Consider the following 13319-nt stretch of genomic DNA (forward strand, 5'->3'; position numbering starts at 1 on the left):
TTTTTTTGTTTTGCGCACTTGTGTTGATCGGTTGTTACAACCAGTTACAATGCAATCTGGCATTTTTTTTATAAAAAAGATCACTTGAATAAAACTACGTGATATCACAAGCCACGAGGTTATTGCCGTGATAATGACAACTGGCTAATATCCCGTATACTTGCAGCCATATTGATGTCCGCAAAAGTGACAATAGCCTTCTTACCTCCTGCCTCTTAGCTTACACCCCCCTTTCCCAAAACTGTACTTCACGCGCCGTCCATTAGGTCCATGTTTTAATCAGAGTCCCGCAATCGTAGGTTTGTTCGCGTCGCATGTCCCAACGTGCTCCTACTCGCCCCAACGCGCCATAACAGCAAATTCGATAGCCTGCACTAGTGCGCACTGAGTGTGACTTTTTTTTATTGAAAAAGTTTATTAAAAAGAAGTTTTGAAATTTTATTAAAGTTTCATAGAAAATAAGCGCGTTGGAGCAAATAAGAGCATGTTGGAGCACATGCGACGCGAACAAACACCTCATATCTCTTCGTGATTGGTGCCGCCATTTTGAGGCAAACTGGATGAGTTCAGACAGAAACTACAAAGCCATGTCTACCAACTTTTTTCTAGTATCTTTTGATTTATTCAAGAACTTTACGGGAAACACTTCCGTCCTATGGAACACGCGTTGCTCGAGAAACGTCACGAACAGCTGATTGCACAAATCACGTGTACCGTGCACACGTGCGAACGCAAAACAAGCGTTGTTTGTGTAAGAAAACAAGAAAAAAAATCTGAACAATGGTAAGACACAAGATACCAGCGAAGAAGCACCGGGGTGTGAAGGATCCTGGAAAACAGCGCGCTAAGCGTCTGGCAGAGTGAGTTGTTTGTAATAAAATGACGTTGGTGAGACGTTGGCGATTCTAACGTTGGCTTTTAGGTTAGCAACGTGCACGAATACCGCGCCGAAGGACATAAACGAGCAGGAAATCCCGAAGAGTTTGGAACGTGTGATTAAGTTGAAGGAAATAGCAAAGAACAGTAGCATTCTGAAGAAAAAGCGAAAGAAGAAAAAGAATGCGCTTATATGTGTGGGTCAGCAACAACCTAAAGCGATGCATCCGAAGGCGAAGCCGGAAAAAGTCGTGCCGGTGTTTCAGCAGCTACCGGGCGAATCGGGTCAAAAATTCATGCACCGAGTGTGTAAAGATACGCACTCCTTTCTCAAAGAGACCCAATTTGAGAGGAAATATAACGTTCAAATCGAGCGTGATCCCGAAAGCGGTGAAATACAAGGCTTAAAAAAATGCAAACGTGAAGACATTGATATTGAAATGTTGCAGGCTAAGCACAAGAATATCAAAAAGAAGAAAAAGACAATCGAAGGACCCAAACCTCTGACAAAGAAGGAAAAGCAGAGACTAAAACTGAATATGAAGAAACAAAAACAATTGGAAGATGATGAGTTTAAAATGATAGAGGACAAAGTTGCCTTCGGCGAAGTAGCACATGAGCCGCCTAAGTTAAAAATCAAGTCGAAAGACATCAATGAAGGCAGAAAGCCCAAAGGATTGCTCTTGCATTCTCTGTTAGAAGATGCAAAAACTGTTTCTTCCAATTCCAGAGTGATCGATAGATCTGGAAAGAGAAAGAATTTACCTGTTGCAGAAAGGAGAAAGTTAGAGAAACAACAAAGCGAAGCTATTGCTTCTTACAGAAAATTGAGATCTCAACAATCAGTTAACAAAAGCTGATATCTGAAATAAAAAAAGAAACGCAATAAATTATTTTGATATTGTATATTTGTTTCTTTCTTAAACTTAATGTTTTATTTGTCTTCTTTGTATGTAAGGATTGAGTGTGTTAAAATTCTCTATACAGTGAAGCTTTTTACAAGTGTATTGAAATTCTTAATATAGACAATCTATTTTTTTCTTATAGTCACAACTTTGTGAAACAATGTAATTACAGAATATAGGTTTCCTTGCTAAAACAATGAATAAAGGTAACAATCATCAGGTGCGGTATTCTATACTCGACTTCGGTTCAACCTGTGGTCCAGACAAAGGGCTCGAGTCTCTCTTCCACCGGCAATAGATTGTTGAGCGTTTCGAGGCTTTCAAGAGTTTGATTGAGCAACGAGTGGCACCGAGTGAGCTGGCGGCTGAGCTCGTGCACCTTGTTTAACTGATCGGCGAATCTGGCAAACCTCTTCTGCCGATCTACGGCGAGGTTCAACATTTTATTCAGCTCAGATTCCATGTTGATACACAGAGCAGCTTGTTCTGTAGCTATCATTTGTGCATTTGTGTTCAAATGATGCTGATAACGCGCACACAAGTTGAACAAGCCAACTGGATCGAGTCTCTCTAAAACTTCAGGATCTCGTACACCTGGTGGTAGGTTCAGCGTGCCACGCATAATCGGTAAGAACATTGGAATACTCTGTAGCTTCACCAAATCTGGATCTTTGTCCGCGGTAGGGTCTGCTTGAGCAGGTTTCACCACCACAATATTGTGTACTTTGCTGTCTGTGTTGGTCTTTTTATGGCTAACAAAAAAGTAGGAAAAAGTTAAGTTAAAACTTTGTACAGTAATGATTTCTCTAACATTTAATAATGAACTTTGATATGTACCTGTGAGTTGCAGCGCTCAAACTATTTTTCCGTCTTGATATCTCACCAGCTCCGATAGTCTTTCCTCTATATAGTTGTGATTGTTTGTTTGTCATCTTTGGTGAATCTCCAATAGGTCTATTCACAGTATAAGAAATGTACGGAAGGTCAGAATCAGAACAAATACTAGCACCAGGACTGATACATCTTGGTGGTGTATCTTCCGGTACTTTCTCACGATTCGGAACACTTTTGCCACGCCTGAGTTGACCAGTTCTTGCTCTACCACCACTAGTACCTTGACCACCACTTTGAGAACTCTGCTCAGATCCCATTTCTGAGACTTTTCAAGTTTTAATTTCAAGAGAAGATTAAAATTGTATAAAACTATGTCTTTCAATAAAGTTGCAGAATGTATTTAAATTTTTTGTTTTTTTAAAGTATATAATATTCTCTTGATTTATTTTCGCTGATATTATGTTGATGACACTTGCTGTTTGTGTTTGTCTGTAAAATATCAAAATATGAGCTTAACAATGACTAGTTGATGTCACAAGTTATATAAATACATACCGCACAACATGCATACATAGAGCTGTTCCATTTTACTTTACATACATTTTTCAACATTAATATTTTTATTGATAGTTTGCTATTAGTCGATCCTAAATTTGTAATAAGTCACCTAGATTTTGTGATAAATTTGTGCTCAATCAATTTATTTTAGTTTGAAACAAAAAAATCTGGCCGAGAAAGAAAGCGTTCACTCGGCCCTACAAAGCGAACAATTAAACATTAACATTGAAAGAGTTTTATGCCATATTTATTATGTCTTCAGCCCTAGAAGGCTTTCTGACACACTTAATCTCTCAGTATAACCCTATTCTTCCACGCTACAGTAAATGTAATACAAAAGCGGTAAAATTGGTGACGTTTGAGGTTAGAAAATCTGTCATATTACCAGAAAGTAGCAACACAAGCATGCTCGGTGTTTGACCAATCAGAGAGTTGCCTCAAGTATTGAGACGACAGAAGGGATGTGGGCGAACATCTTTTAATTCTGAGCGAAATGGTTTCTTTCGCTAAACTTTTAGAAACATTTGCATTTTTATTACTTTTGGAATTTTGTTATTCTAATTTTACAGTAAAAGCTCTAAGATCTTTGTATGCAAAATTTCATTCATTTTCTATGATTAATGTGAGAGATACAAGCATTTTTCGCTGAAGTTTAAGCGAGAAAGTCGGCCGCTACGGCCGGGATAAATTTCAAATGTGTTATTAGGATTACAGGAAGCGACAAGAGCTCTCTTACCAAGAAAGTAGAGAGAAGAGATGAACTGGCGCTGTCGATAACGTCGTCGTATTAGGAAAACATAAATTGAAGAAAGTGGCACTAATATATCTGTCTCTGTATCGGTAAATTCTAGCGAAAAAATACAAGTACAAACTTTCGTACCAGGATCACAGAAAGTAACAAGAGCTCTGTTATCAGAAGAGAGGTAAACTGACTCAGTCGATAACTTTGCCAAATTAGAAAAGTATAGTTGAAGAAGTGGCGTTATTAGATAAGAAAACGGAACGACGCAATGATACACTTTGTCTTTTTACATTATGAGCGCGTCGTGTAATAGAGATTAACAACATCTCTGTTGTCTAAGTGGCGGAAAGGTGAAACATAAAAGTGATTGAGTTGAATGAACACAAATTTCATCAAAATCTAGGTGGGTTGACTAACAAACTTTTATCAAAGTCACTTTGTATGTGTATGTGAAATGAGTTAAGCGAAATGGCCTGCCACATTAAAGGAATAGCACATATACCGGACATAGATAAAGTAAAGAAATTGCTTTATGGCGATGCTATTAGCAAATGTGAGTTTGATATGAGATATGTAGATTTGATGTAAGTGCACTTACGTATTTTATTATAATTTCGTGTATTTATATATTTTAGTTGAATATGTACCTAGCAATGAGCTGCCTCTCCAAGATTGTCATGTATCACTGTCATCTGTTGGAGATGTACTTGCAATGGCTTGGAATACAAAAATGATCATATTTGGTTGTAAGTTTACTTATTTGAACTATAGCTTTTTTTCATAAATTTGTATCTGTAGTTTTTATTTTTAATAACACATTATTAATAGCAAAATGGGATTCTCAAGAGTTAAATGAAGTAAAAACAAAGTTCCATGTAACATGGCATGGGGAAATAACACAGCAGCAAAAGTAAGCTTAAGAAATTTTTATATCTCAAAATATATATGTATTATATATGATAATGTTATTATTATTACACATAAAAGTTATATTTTTCAGTGAATGGATAACTTCGGTGATTTGTTTACCTTTAATATCTTTAGGAAAGGCTAGTGGTCCAGATTGGACATGCATAATTGTTGGATTTAATACTGGTTTTATTCGATTTTATACAGAAGTAAGTATAAATGGTTACTTGCTGTTTCACATAGTGAAGTTTATCTCTTATTAATTTATTCATTTTTTTAGACAGGTGCATTACTCTTAGGAGAACAGATCCATAATGAATCAGTTTTAGGAATAAAATGTCAATCATTTTGTCCACCAAGACACTCTGGAGAGACTGGATTCAATGAGGAAATTTACATTTCCTATAACAGTGGTGTCTGTATATTGCAAGGATTTCCATTATTTTCAACTTTGCGTGCCTGTAGAAATCATTTAGCTAGAGGTAGGTATGTTATTGCTCATTACATATTGTTTTACTTATAATAATTATAATTTTATTTTTACAGTACAAGCTAATTGCAATGATTTGCCGCCAATTACAAATTTGTCATACAAAAAATGGGCATTTAAAAATCAAGACATTGCAAATGATTCAGAAGTAATCGGTACAACATCGATAAATAGTTTTGATCATTTGATGACTGCCTCGATTTGTGGCGGTTATAACGCGACATACAGATCTAGTGCACCGCAACACAACTTAGTTCTTGCGACAGGAAAAAGACCATTTGTAGGATTCCACTATGCACTGGAAGGTGGGAATGCACCTGTCTTATCCGATGTTGCTATCGCTATGGCCAGCAAATTGGCCAGTGCTATTGGTACTGCTGTTCCGTAAGTGCTCTCTTTTGTATATACAACATTTATAAGAATATAAAACCATTTGCAGAAAATATTTTTGATTTGTTTTAATGTAATAGATAATAGATTCTTTCTTATGTGAAAATATAGGTGGTTCCGCAGTGGTTCCAAGAGCTCAACATCTGAAACGTCAAAAGGTAACATTCAGGAATCTGTGGAAACAATGACTTGTCGATTTGGTTTAAGCGATATTATGAGAGAGGGTGATTGCATCGTCTGTAGTCCAAATAAAATGTTATCGGTAATCTCTGACGCCATGGGCAGAGTAATACTTATAAATAATAAAAGAGGCGTGGCTTTAAGAATGTGGAAGGGATATCGCGATGCTCAATGTGGTTGGATTGTAGTTGACGAGGAAAAAGAACGTGGAATCCACAAAAACATCAATAAGTCCGGACGAAAAACTTTATTGCGCACCGCCATGTTTCTAGTTATCTACGCGCCGAAGAAAGGCGTGATAGAAATTTGGAATATTCAGCAGGGTCCAAAAATTACAACTTTTACTGCTAGTAAAAATGGACGGTTAGTTATATACATATATATATATTTGTTATATCTTTATCTAAATGTCAATTATTGTCGCTCTCGTTTAGTAAAAAGGTACTTACTTAAGATGTTGTTGTAGTTTATTGTATATTAATTATGGCTGTTTGGGAGCAAATAATAGTGGAACTCTGTCCAAGAATAAGCCACAGTATTCATGTGTGTTTATGGATCCATTCGGGGGATTAAAGGAGATTTGTGTTCCATTTCATTTTGCTCTTAGCAGCAAAAATGGAAGACGAGCACGTGACATACATCTGCTCAGAAAATTGAGAGCGTTCCTAAGAGAAGAAGATTTTAATGAAGAAAAATTGGTTGCTGAAGTTACTAACACTTGTCGCGAATTAAAAACAAACGAAATTAAAATACAAACGACAGAAGTTTTAATGAACAGCAAACATATTTTGCCAAACGCTTTGCTCGCCGCAACAAACTGTTTTGCAATGAAGTCTGGAGAAGAAGAATTAGAGCCTACTGCTAAAACACTTTGTCAGTTGACAACGCAGTTACAGCACATAATTACATTTTATAAATATGTTAAATCTCAACTTGACATTCCACCTGAATATAATATTGTGGCAGCTGATAATGTACCAAGTGCTAAAAGTTTATCTTTGATATTATTAACTTCAGAACGAGAAGTACATCATATCATTAAATTATCCAAAATATTAAACAGCTTTAAGAATACTGACATTTCAGTAGAACCTAAAGTTAAATTCAAAGAAGACGAAAGAGTATTTTTCGAATTTTTGTCATGCTTCGAATTTGGTGTATCGAAATTTGTTGGTCTACGAAAAGAATTAAAAGAGGAAAAAATATGCGAAATATGTGAGTTTGTTTTGACTTTTTTACGTTGTGTAGAAAATAACATTATGTATTAAACATATACAATGTTATTTGTAGCACGATTGATCTATCAAGGATGGATGTACTCCAATGATGTAAAAGAAAAATGGCAGCAAGCTGCGAAAGACAGCAATATTCGACCATCCACTTTGATGCGATTGGCATTAATATATTGGATGCACAAGCAAGAAGCTGCATCTTTGGAAATAGAGCTAAAACGCTTTACACAGCTTCTACATGTTATTTGTTTATTAGTTGGTAAGATTTATATATATATACAATTTTGTAAAGTGCGTTACACATAACGGGCACACACAATGAATTTAATTTTTACAGATGTGGAAGAAATATGTGCCGAATACAATGAGGTTTCTTCGTGGTGGAGAAATGTACGCACGATTCTAACGGAGTCTATAAAACCTTTTTCTGCGCTTACTGCCGCATTAGCTTGCAGAGCAATCTGTATGATTCTAGAGAAACATAAAGAAAAATTACAAAATCAAAAACTATTAGAGACTAACGGAAACGAAGGAGAAGATATTAAAAATGGAAATGACGTGGCCAAAGTAAATGACACTAATGAAGATAAACCAAATGATAGCACACCGGATGATGAAACATACAGTTCAATTAGTGAATGGGAAAATGTTAGTAAGGATACTTGTCAATTCACAGTGTTAATTGGAAATCTTGAAGATATTGCCATTTTAAAGGCTGTAGTTAGGTGCGTATCTCATTATCATTGACATACACATTTAACTTTATACTAATAAAATTTTTTAATTTTAGTCATCAAATTATACCAGATGAAACAACACAATTCTTTTCTTTGCCATTTACAAAATATGACATTTCTTTATCATCGATTTTTTCCAAGGGAAAAGGTTTGTTTAAATTTTATTACTCATTGTTTACTGATTGATTAGTCAGTGATATTGAACATGTATATAATTCTATACTTGTTATTTTTGTATTTGTGATTTAGGTTCAGTGTCTGAACTGGTTGCAAAATGGCTCAGCACAACGGGTATCGATCCAGCGCGATTAATCGACACAACTGATGTGGAATTCGATCAGCTACAATTATCAGTGGATCCTTTACAATTGACTGATTCGCTGGATGAAGCAACTGCAATTGACGTACCTCAACAGGAACAAACGAAACTTCTTTCATTGTCGGTGGAAATTGGAGACGAAGCAAAAGCCAACGCAACTATGGAAGCATGCATTTTAGGTAAGAACCAGAAAGTATATTATATAGAAACTTGGAAATATATGTACATATATATTTTACTCTCTTTTTTTTTGTTTTTATGTATCTTTTATATCTTTCGAATGTCTTTCTTTCAGATAAAATTAATTTGCTTAAACGCCATTTCCCGTATAGTTTAACGAGTAGTGTTTTGTTGGCTAATTTATGTTGGGAGTTTGCAATGTCATGGAATAAAGACGTTACTCAGCTAGAATCACTTGCAGCTGCCTTGGCTGTTTTACGACAAATACCTATGAAAAATATGCGACACGGTAAGCAGCGATTCCTGTTTTTTCTTTCAACAATATTAGTTTTTTCAACACAGATGTTTAAACTTACATGTTTATATTTGTTTATATTTAATAGGCGTTTGTTGCTTATTATGGACGCTTCATATAAAAAAAAGAATGGAAACAGCGGCGAAACTAATGAACAAACTCGGAAAATTGCCGAAAGAAAGATTATGTATGCAAGACATTGGCTTATCTGACATTCAATTGACATCGTTCTTGCAACACTGCGTTACTTTCTTAGATATATTTATCGATGTTAGTGTATATAGAATTCATAGCAAAGTTGTATGTAAATTATTGTATGTGTGAGAAAAGTACAATACATATTTCTTCTTAGATTTATTATATATATATACTTTCTATATAAACATATATAAACTCATTTTCTGTTATTTATGCTATTCAGGCTGAGATACTCGAGCGAGGAGATAGTACAACGATAAAATCGGAAGAATTATGGGATGGACATCCCAATGGACCGCAACCGTTTGCTGCTCTAGCTATTTCTCAATCACCAGCTTGGTATGACTTGGTCTTGTTACACATACAAGTGGCTAATGTTCTGTACATGATAGCATGTCTTAATTTAAAGATACTGAAACCATTAAATAATTTGTTCGAATCTGTGGTAAGTAAGAAATGAGCTAATATACGCCTACGTTATTTCATACATATATATATGATATGTGTGTTCATATATATTTGTTTATTATTTGCGTAGGTACAACCCTATTTCTTTCAAGACATAACGGATAAAGCAATGCTCACATGGTATCGGGACGATAAAAGAGATAACACACGTACGGAATTTTTATGTAAAGTAATCACAGCATCGATGGAACTCATTCACCGGGAAACTACGGATGGTGTAACAGTCAGTTCGACACAAGCCGTTTTATGGATGAGCAAATGTCAGACATTGGCATCTATTTGGAAGATTAATAATGATGAGTTAAGGATACATCAAGCCTGTCAACTGTATATAAACGGTTTTGATCGTTTAGCAGAAGAAGTGAGTATTTTATTGACCAATATACAAAATCGGAAATTTGTTTATTATATATATGTTATTACACAGTTGCTTACAACTACGTGTTTATACGCAATATTTATGTCTATGCTCACAATATATTAGGTAACTATAGCGGTAACTGACATCGAACGCTTAGCTGCAAATTTATTACCTATAGCCGGAAGAAGAATGATGGCGTATCTCTCGAAAACGCCTAATCTTCTGGAAGAAATGTCACGAATGAATCCGTCACTTACAAGATACTTAGAAACCTTGGTAAGTTTCGCGTAAATCTCGTGTTGCACACATACACACACATACATACATACATTTGCTGAATACTTTAAATCTCTTTCTAACTTACAATTTTTTCAGAACGTGTTCGAGATAGTTTGTACAAATTGTTCGAACGCCGATAATGTTGAATTAATTCGACGAATATCTATGCATTTACCTACAACTCATTGTGACTATCACATTGCACAATTGATGTTAGATGCAACATTTATTTATGAAGGTAACAATTAATTTTCTCTACTTTGCAAACTTCGAATGTTCTTTGAGATATCGTAAAATATGAAGTTGCCATGCTACAAAAAAATTTATTAAGTCATTTAATTTGTACATACATGTATTAATACAACGAAATGAAAATGATCCTCCGAAAAATGAAGAAAAAAACATGTCATTATCACGCAGAGTAATAAGTATCTGCAAAATTATGAGAATAAGTAATAGAAATTGTTATAAATATACTTTATCGGTGATTGTGAGCCATTTAGAGTACGTTTCACTTAGAGAGATCGCTATTGTAGGCTGCATATACGATCAGGTTGATTTGATTAAGGCCATTGGACTGTTAGTGCGATTGTCAAGTGAAACTTACCTTTAAAAACGCAATTATATTAAAGAGCAAGTGTATATATATTATTTCCTGTTAACACTATTGTCTCGCAAGAGCATTGATTGTTCTTGTTTCAAGATATATGTATAATTGATTATATATATTTATTGTTTTCATGAAAATTAGAACACGTTTATCAAGTTTTTAAAGGTCTAGTGAGAATATGAAGTTTAAATATTCTAATCATTATTGAGCATTTCTTTCTCTCTTTTTTTTTTCTCTCTCTCTCTCTCTCCATCTATCTATAATCAAATATACCATTTTCTTCAAAAATATATAGATGTTTTGTGACAATAATAATAATACCTTTATCTTTAAAAAGTCTCATACACACAATATTATACTCTTAGAAACGAATCGCAAAACCTTGATACTGTTGCTTTGTGATAGTCTCCCGATTGGTAAATTCACAGTGATGTATTTCACTACCTGGACTACCCACTGTCGTTAACCATTGTGACCTAGAAATTGAATACTTATTACATTTGACATTTGACATTTGACATTTGTACTGTAAATATATTTTTTTTAGATGAGTTGTTACAAAGTTATGTAATTTTAGTGAAAACTTGAGATATAATTTTATGTTTTCCTGCCGGTAGAATTTTACCTAATAAAAAAAATCGAGAGTACTTGATTTCAAGTTTAAGAAGGTCATACTGCGGGCGTTTGTCGTGCTGCCAATTGCATCGTTGACATCGTTACTCGTTACCACACAACTTCGTTTACTCAGTGTGCGTTCTGTGTACGAACGCATTTACCACTAACACTTTACACGCTCCGGAATTATAATTAGCAACTAATCAGACCGAGTTCAGATATTTTTACACGAAGATATCGAAGTGGAATTTGTTGCTAATATTGTGATATAATAGTAATGATAGTAATGATTTTTTTACTCAAGTACGTTTTTCCTCGATATGATTTTAACGCGCGAGTGTTTACGCGCGTGTTCGTGATGTATAGAAGAAACGAGATTATGTAGTAAGTTTGGCTAACATCTCAAAATAATAAATATCTTCTATATCTGACCGTAACTCTGCAACTATTTCTCTGTCAAGGACAAATGGATTCAATCTTACACTTTTAGTCAAATGTGTGCATAGTATTTTTATTCACACACAGACTTTGAGAGAGATCTAGCTCGATTATCTTTTATTTCTCAAGATATATTGAGAAATGTTAAACCGTTTTTTTTTTTTTTTTGTATAAAGTAATTGTATTGACATCTCTCGATGTCCCGACAAACGTACTTTGACATTGTAACGTAGCAACCGCTGACGAAGGAAACAGGTGATACGTCTCATTCCGTCATTACTTCATTAAATCATTATTAAAGTCGATTTTCGAGACATTGCTTGTTACACGACAATTGTTGGTCACGGTCGAGAAACCATCAATTGTAATTAGAAAGATACTATTACTTTAATATAAAGAATGACTTTAAATTCAATTAGTTTTGCTATTTTTGAATTCGAAGTTTCGAGATACAAATTTAACTCACATCTGGTCGACAAGCGCTTGAGGTCCCTGCATCTTCCCAAGAATTGTACCGGTTTTACTGTTTTTCACCCAACCGCAGATACCCAACTGCAAACATATATCCCTTACGTACTTCGGAAAATATACACCTGTAATTTTAAAAGCTCTTGTTTTATGCTAATTAAATTTGTAAAATTTGTTAAACAAACGCGTAGCGACCGTTGAGAAACAAAACTTTGATATATTTATATGTATAAGAAAATTATATAAAATTGGAAAAGTTTTACACGTGAAACTACATGTGTTAAATGAACATACGATTAGTGTTTAGTAGTATTATAATTTTGTCTCTTGCAACGGTTACTCTTTAGATAAAGAAATGCAATTGCAGATAGATAGCTCCGGTTTGGACAATTTATCGTATTCGGATGAGAGCTAATGTATTCTAGCACGCTACTGAACATTTGATAATATACTCACCCTGTACTTTTCCAAAAACTTCGAATTCGACAGATACCAAAGGTTCTCGGCAAAGGGGATCATCCGCCGCCATCCTGTTCGAATCTTAGCAGAATATTGCGTTGGTATAGTGTTAATCCGCAGTATTGTTTTGTCAAGAGACCAAGTGTCAAACAGAATGCACGCGCATGTAGATTAGAAAATTTGATTGGAAAATTTCGTTGCTCACGTCGATCGAAACAACTGTTTTTGTCTTATGACTTCACCTTTCGCCACGACTCGTTGACTGGTTCTTGTTGCACGACGTTCGTGTCTCGTCGCGCATCCCCAAATAGATCACCCCACTAGCTTGACATTGATTCAGATGCAATCGATCGACGATCTATAATTTCTTTTAAAGATTGAGGAAATTATATATTAAACGCAAGATACAGAAAAATTTCTTTGTCATAATTTGATACGTAACTCTATACAGTAAGTATATATAATTTACATGATTTATACATATGTATATATGTATATATGTATATATATATATATATATATACACACACATATATACATATATATATGTAAAACATAGTAAAATCACTATTATATAAAAAATATTATAGAGAATAGGTATTACTAATCGCATCACAACACATAAATACAAATACAAGAGAAGAATAATTGTCATGTCATCAGCAACAATTGATTTCACAATATTTCGATATACGTAGAAAACAATTCTTCCCTCTTTGTGAGCGCGCGGGAGTTCATTGTCGAAACATTAAATGTAGGCCAGGGGACCAAGCATT

General features: G+C 34.7%; 4 protein-coding genes across 5 annotated transcripts; 2 read left to right on the top strand and 2 right to left on the bottom strand.

Annotated features, from left to right (window-relative positions):
* Positions 1-670: 670 nt before the first annotated feature.
* LOC109864014 (coiled-coil domain-containing protein 137) lies at positions 671-1761 on the top strand. Its single transcript, XM_020444789.1, has 2 exons — positions 671-860; positions 923-1761. The coding sequence occupies exons 1-2, from the start codon at positions 781-783 to the stop codon at positions 1734-1736; spliced, it is 894 nt and encodes a 297-aa protein (XP_020300378.1). The 5' UTR covers positions 671-780; the 3' UTR covers positions 1737-1761.
* A 5-nt stretch (positions 1762-1766) lies between these two features.
* LOC109864015 (BLOC-1-related complex subunit 5) lies at positions 1767-3592 on the bottom strand. Of its 2 annotated transcripts, none has more exons than XM_020444792.1 (3): positions 3559-3592; positions 2619-3104; positions 1767-2533 (listed from the first exon to the last, which is right to left on the bottom strand). In XM_020444792.1, the coding sequence occupies exons 2-3, from the start codon at positions 2930-2932 to the stop codon at positions 2029-2031; spliced, it is 819 nt and encodes a 272-aa protein (XP_020300381.1). In that variant the 5' UTR covers positions 2933-3104; positions 3559-3592; the 3' UTR covers positions 1767-2028. The 2 variants fall into 2 exon arrangements, with proteins under 2 accessions (XP_020300381.1, XP_020300379.1); XM_020444790.1 differs by lacking the exon at positions 3559-3592 and adding an exon at positions 3171-3551.
* A 537-nt stretch (positions 3593-4129) lies between these two features.
* LOC109864025 (rab3 GTPase-activating protein non-catalytic subunit) lies at positions 4130-10249 on the top strand. Its single transcript, XM_020444820.1, has 18 exons — positions 4130-4468; positions 4551-4661; positions 4744-4825; positions 4916-5033; positions 5105-5306; positions 5371-5698; positions 5816-6247; positions 6351-7099; positions 7175-7375; positions 7454-7841; positions 7907-8001; positions 8103-8351; positions 8468-8641; positions 8736-8917; positions 9069-9290; positions 9384-9674; positions 9798-9950; positions 10050-10249. Exons 1-18 carry the CDS (start codon positions 4384-4386, stop codon positions 10200-10202), a joined length of 4215 nt encoding a protein of 1404 aa, XP_020300409.1. The 5' UTR covers positions 4130-4383; the 3' UTR covers positions 10203-10249.
* A 558-nt stretch (positions 10250-10807) lies between these two features.
* LOC109864030 (acylphosphatase-2) lies at positions 10808-13005 on the bottom strand. The gene is made up of 3 exons (XM_020444829.1): positions 12541-13005; positions 12083-12209; positions 10808-11039 (listed from the first exon to the last, which is right to left on the bottom strand). Exons 1-3 carry the CDS (start codon positions 12611-12613, stop codon positions 10925-10927), a joined length of 315 nt encoding a protein of 104 aa, XP_020300418.1. The 5' UTR covers positions 12614-13005; the 3' UTR covers positions 10808-10924.
* Positions 13006-13319: the final 314 nt, after the last annotated feature.

This window comes from Pseudomyrmex gracilis, unplaced genomic scaffold, assembly GCF_002006095.1.
Source record: "Pseudomyrmex gracilis isolate BER0280 unplaced genomic scaffold, ASM200609v1 scaffold_16, whole genome shotgun sequence".
Taxonomy (NCBI): Eukaryota; Metazoa; Arthropoda; class Insecta; order Hymenoptera; family Formicidae; genus Pseudomyrmex; species Pseudomyrmex gracilis.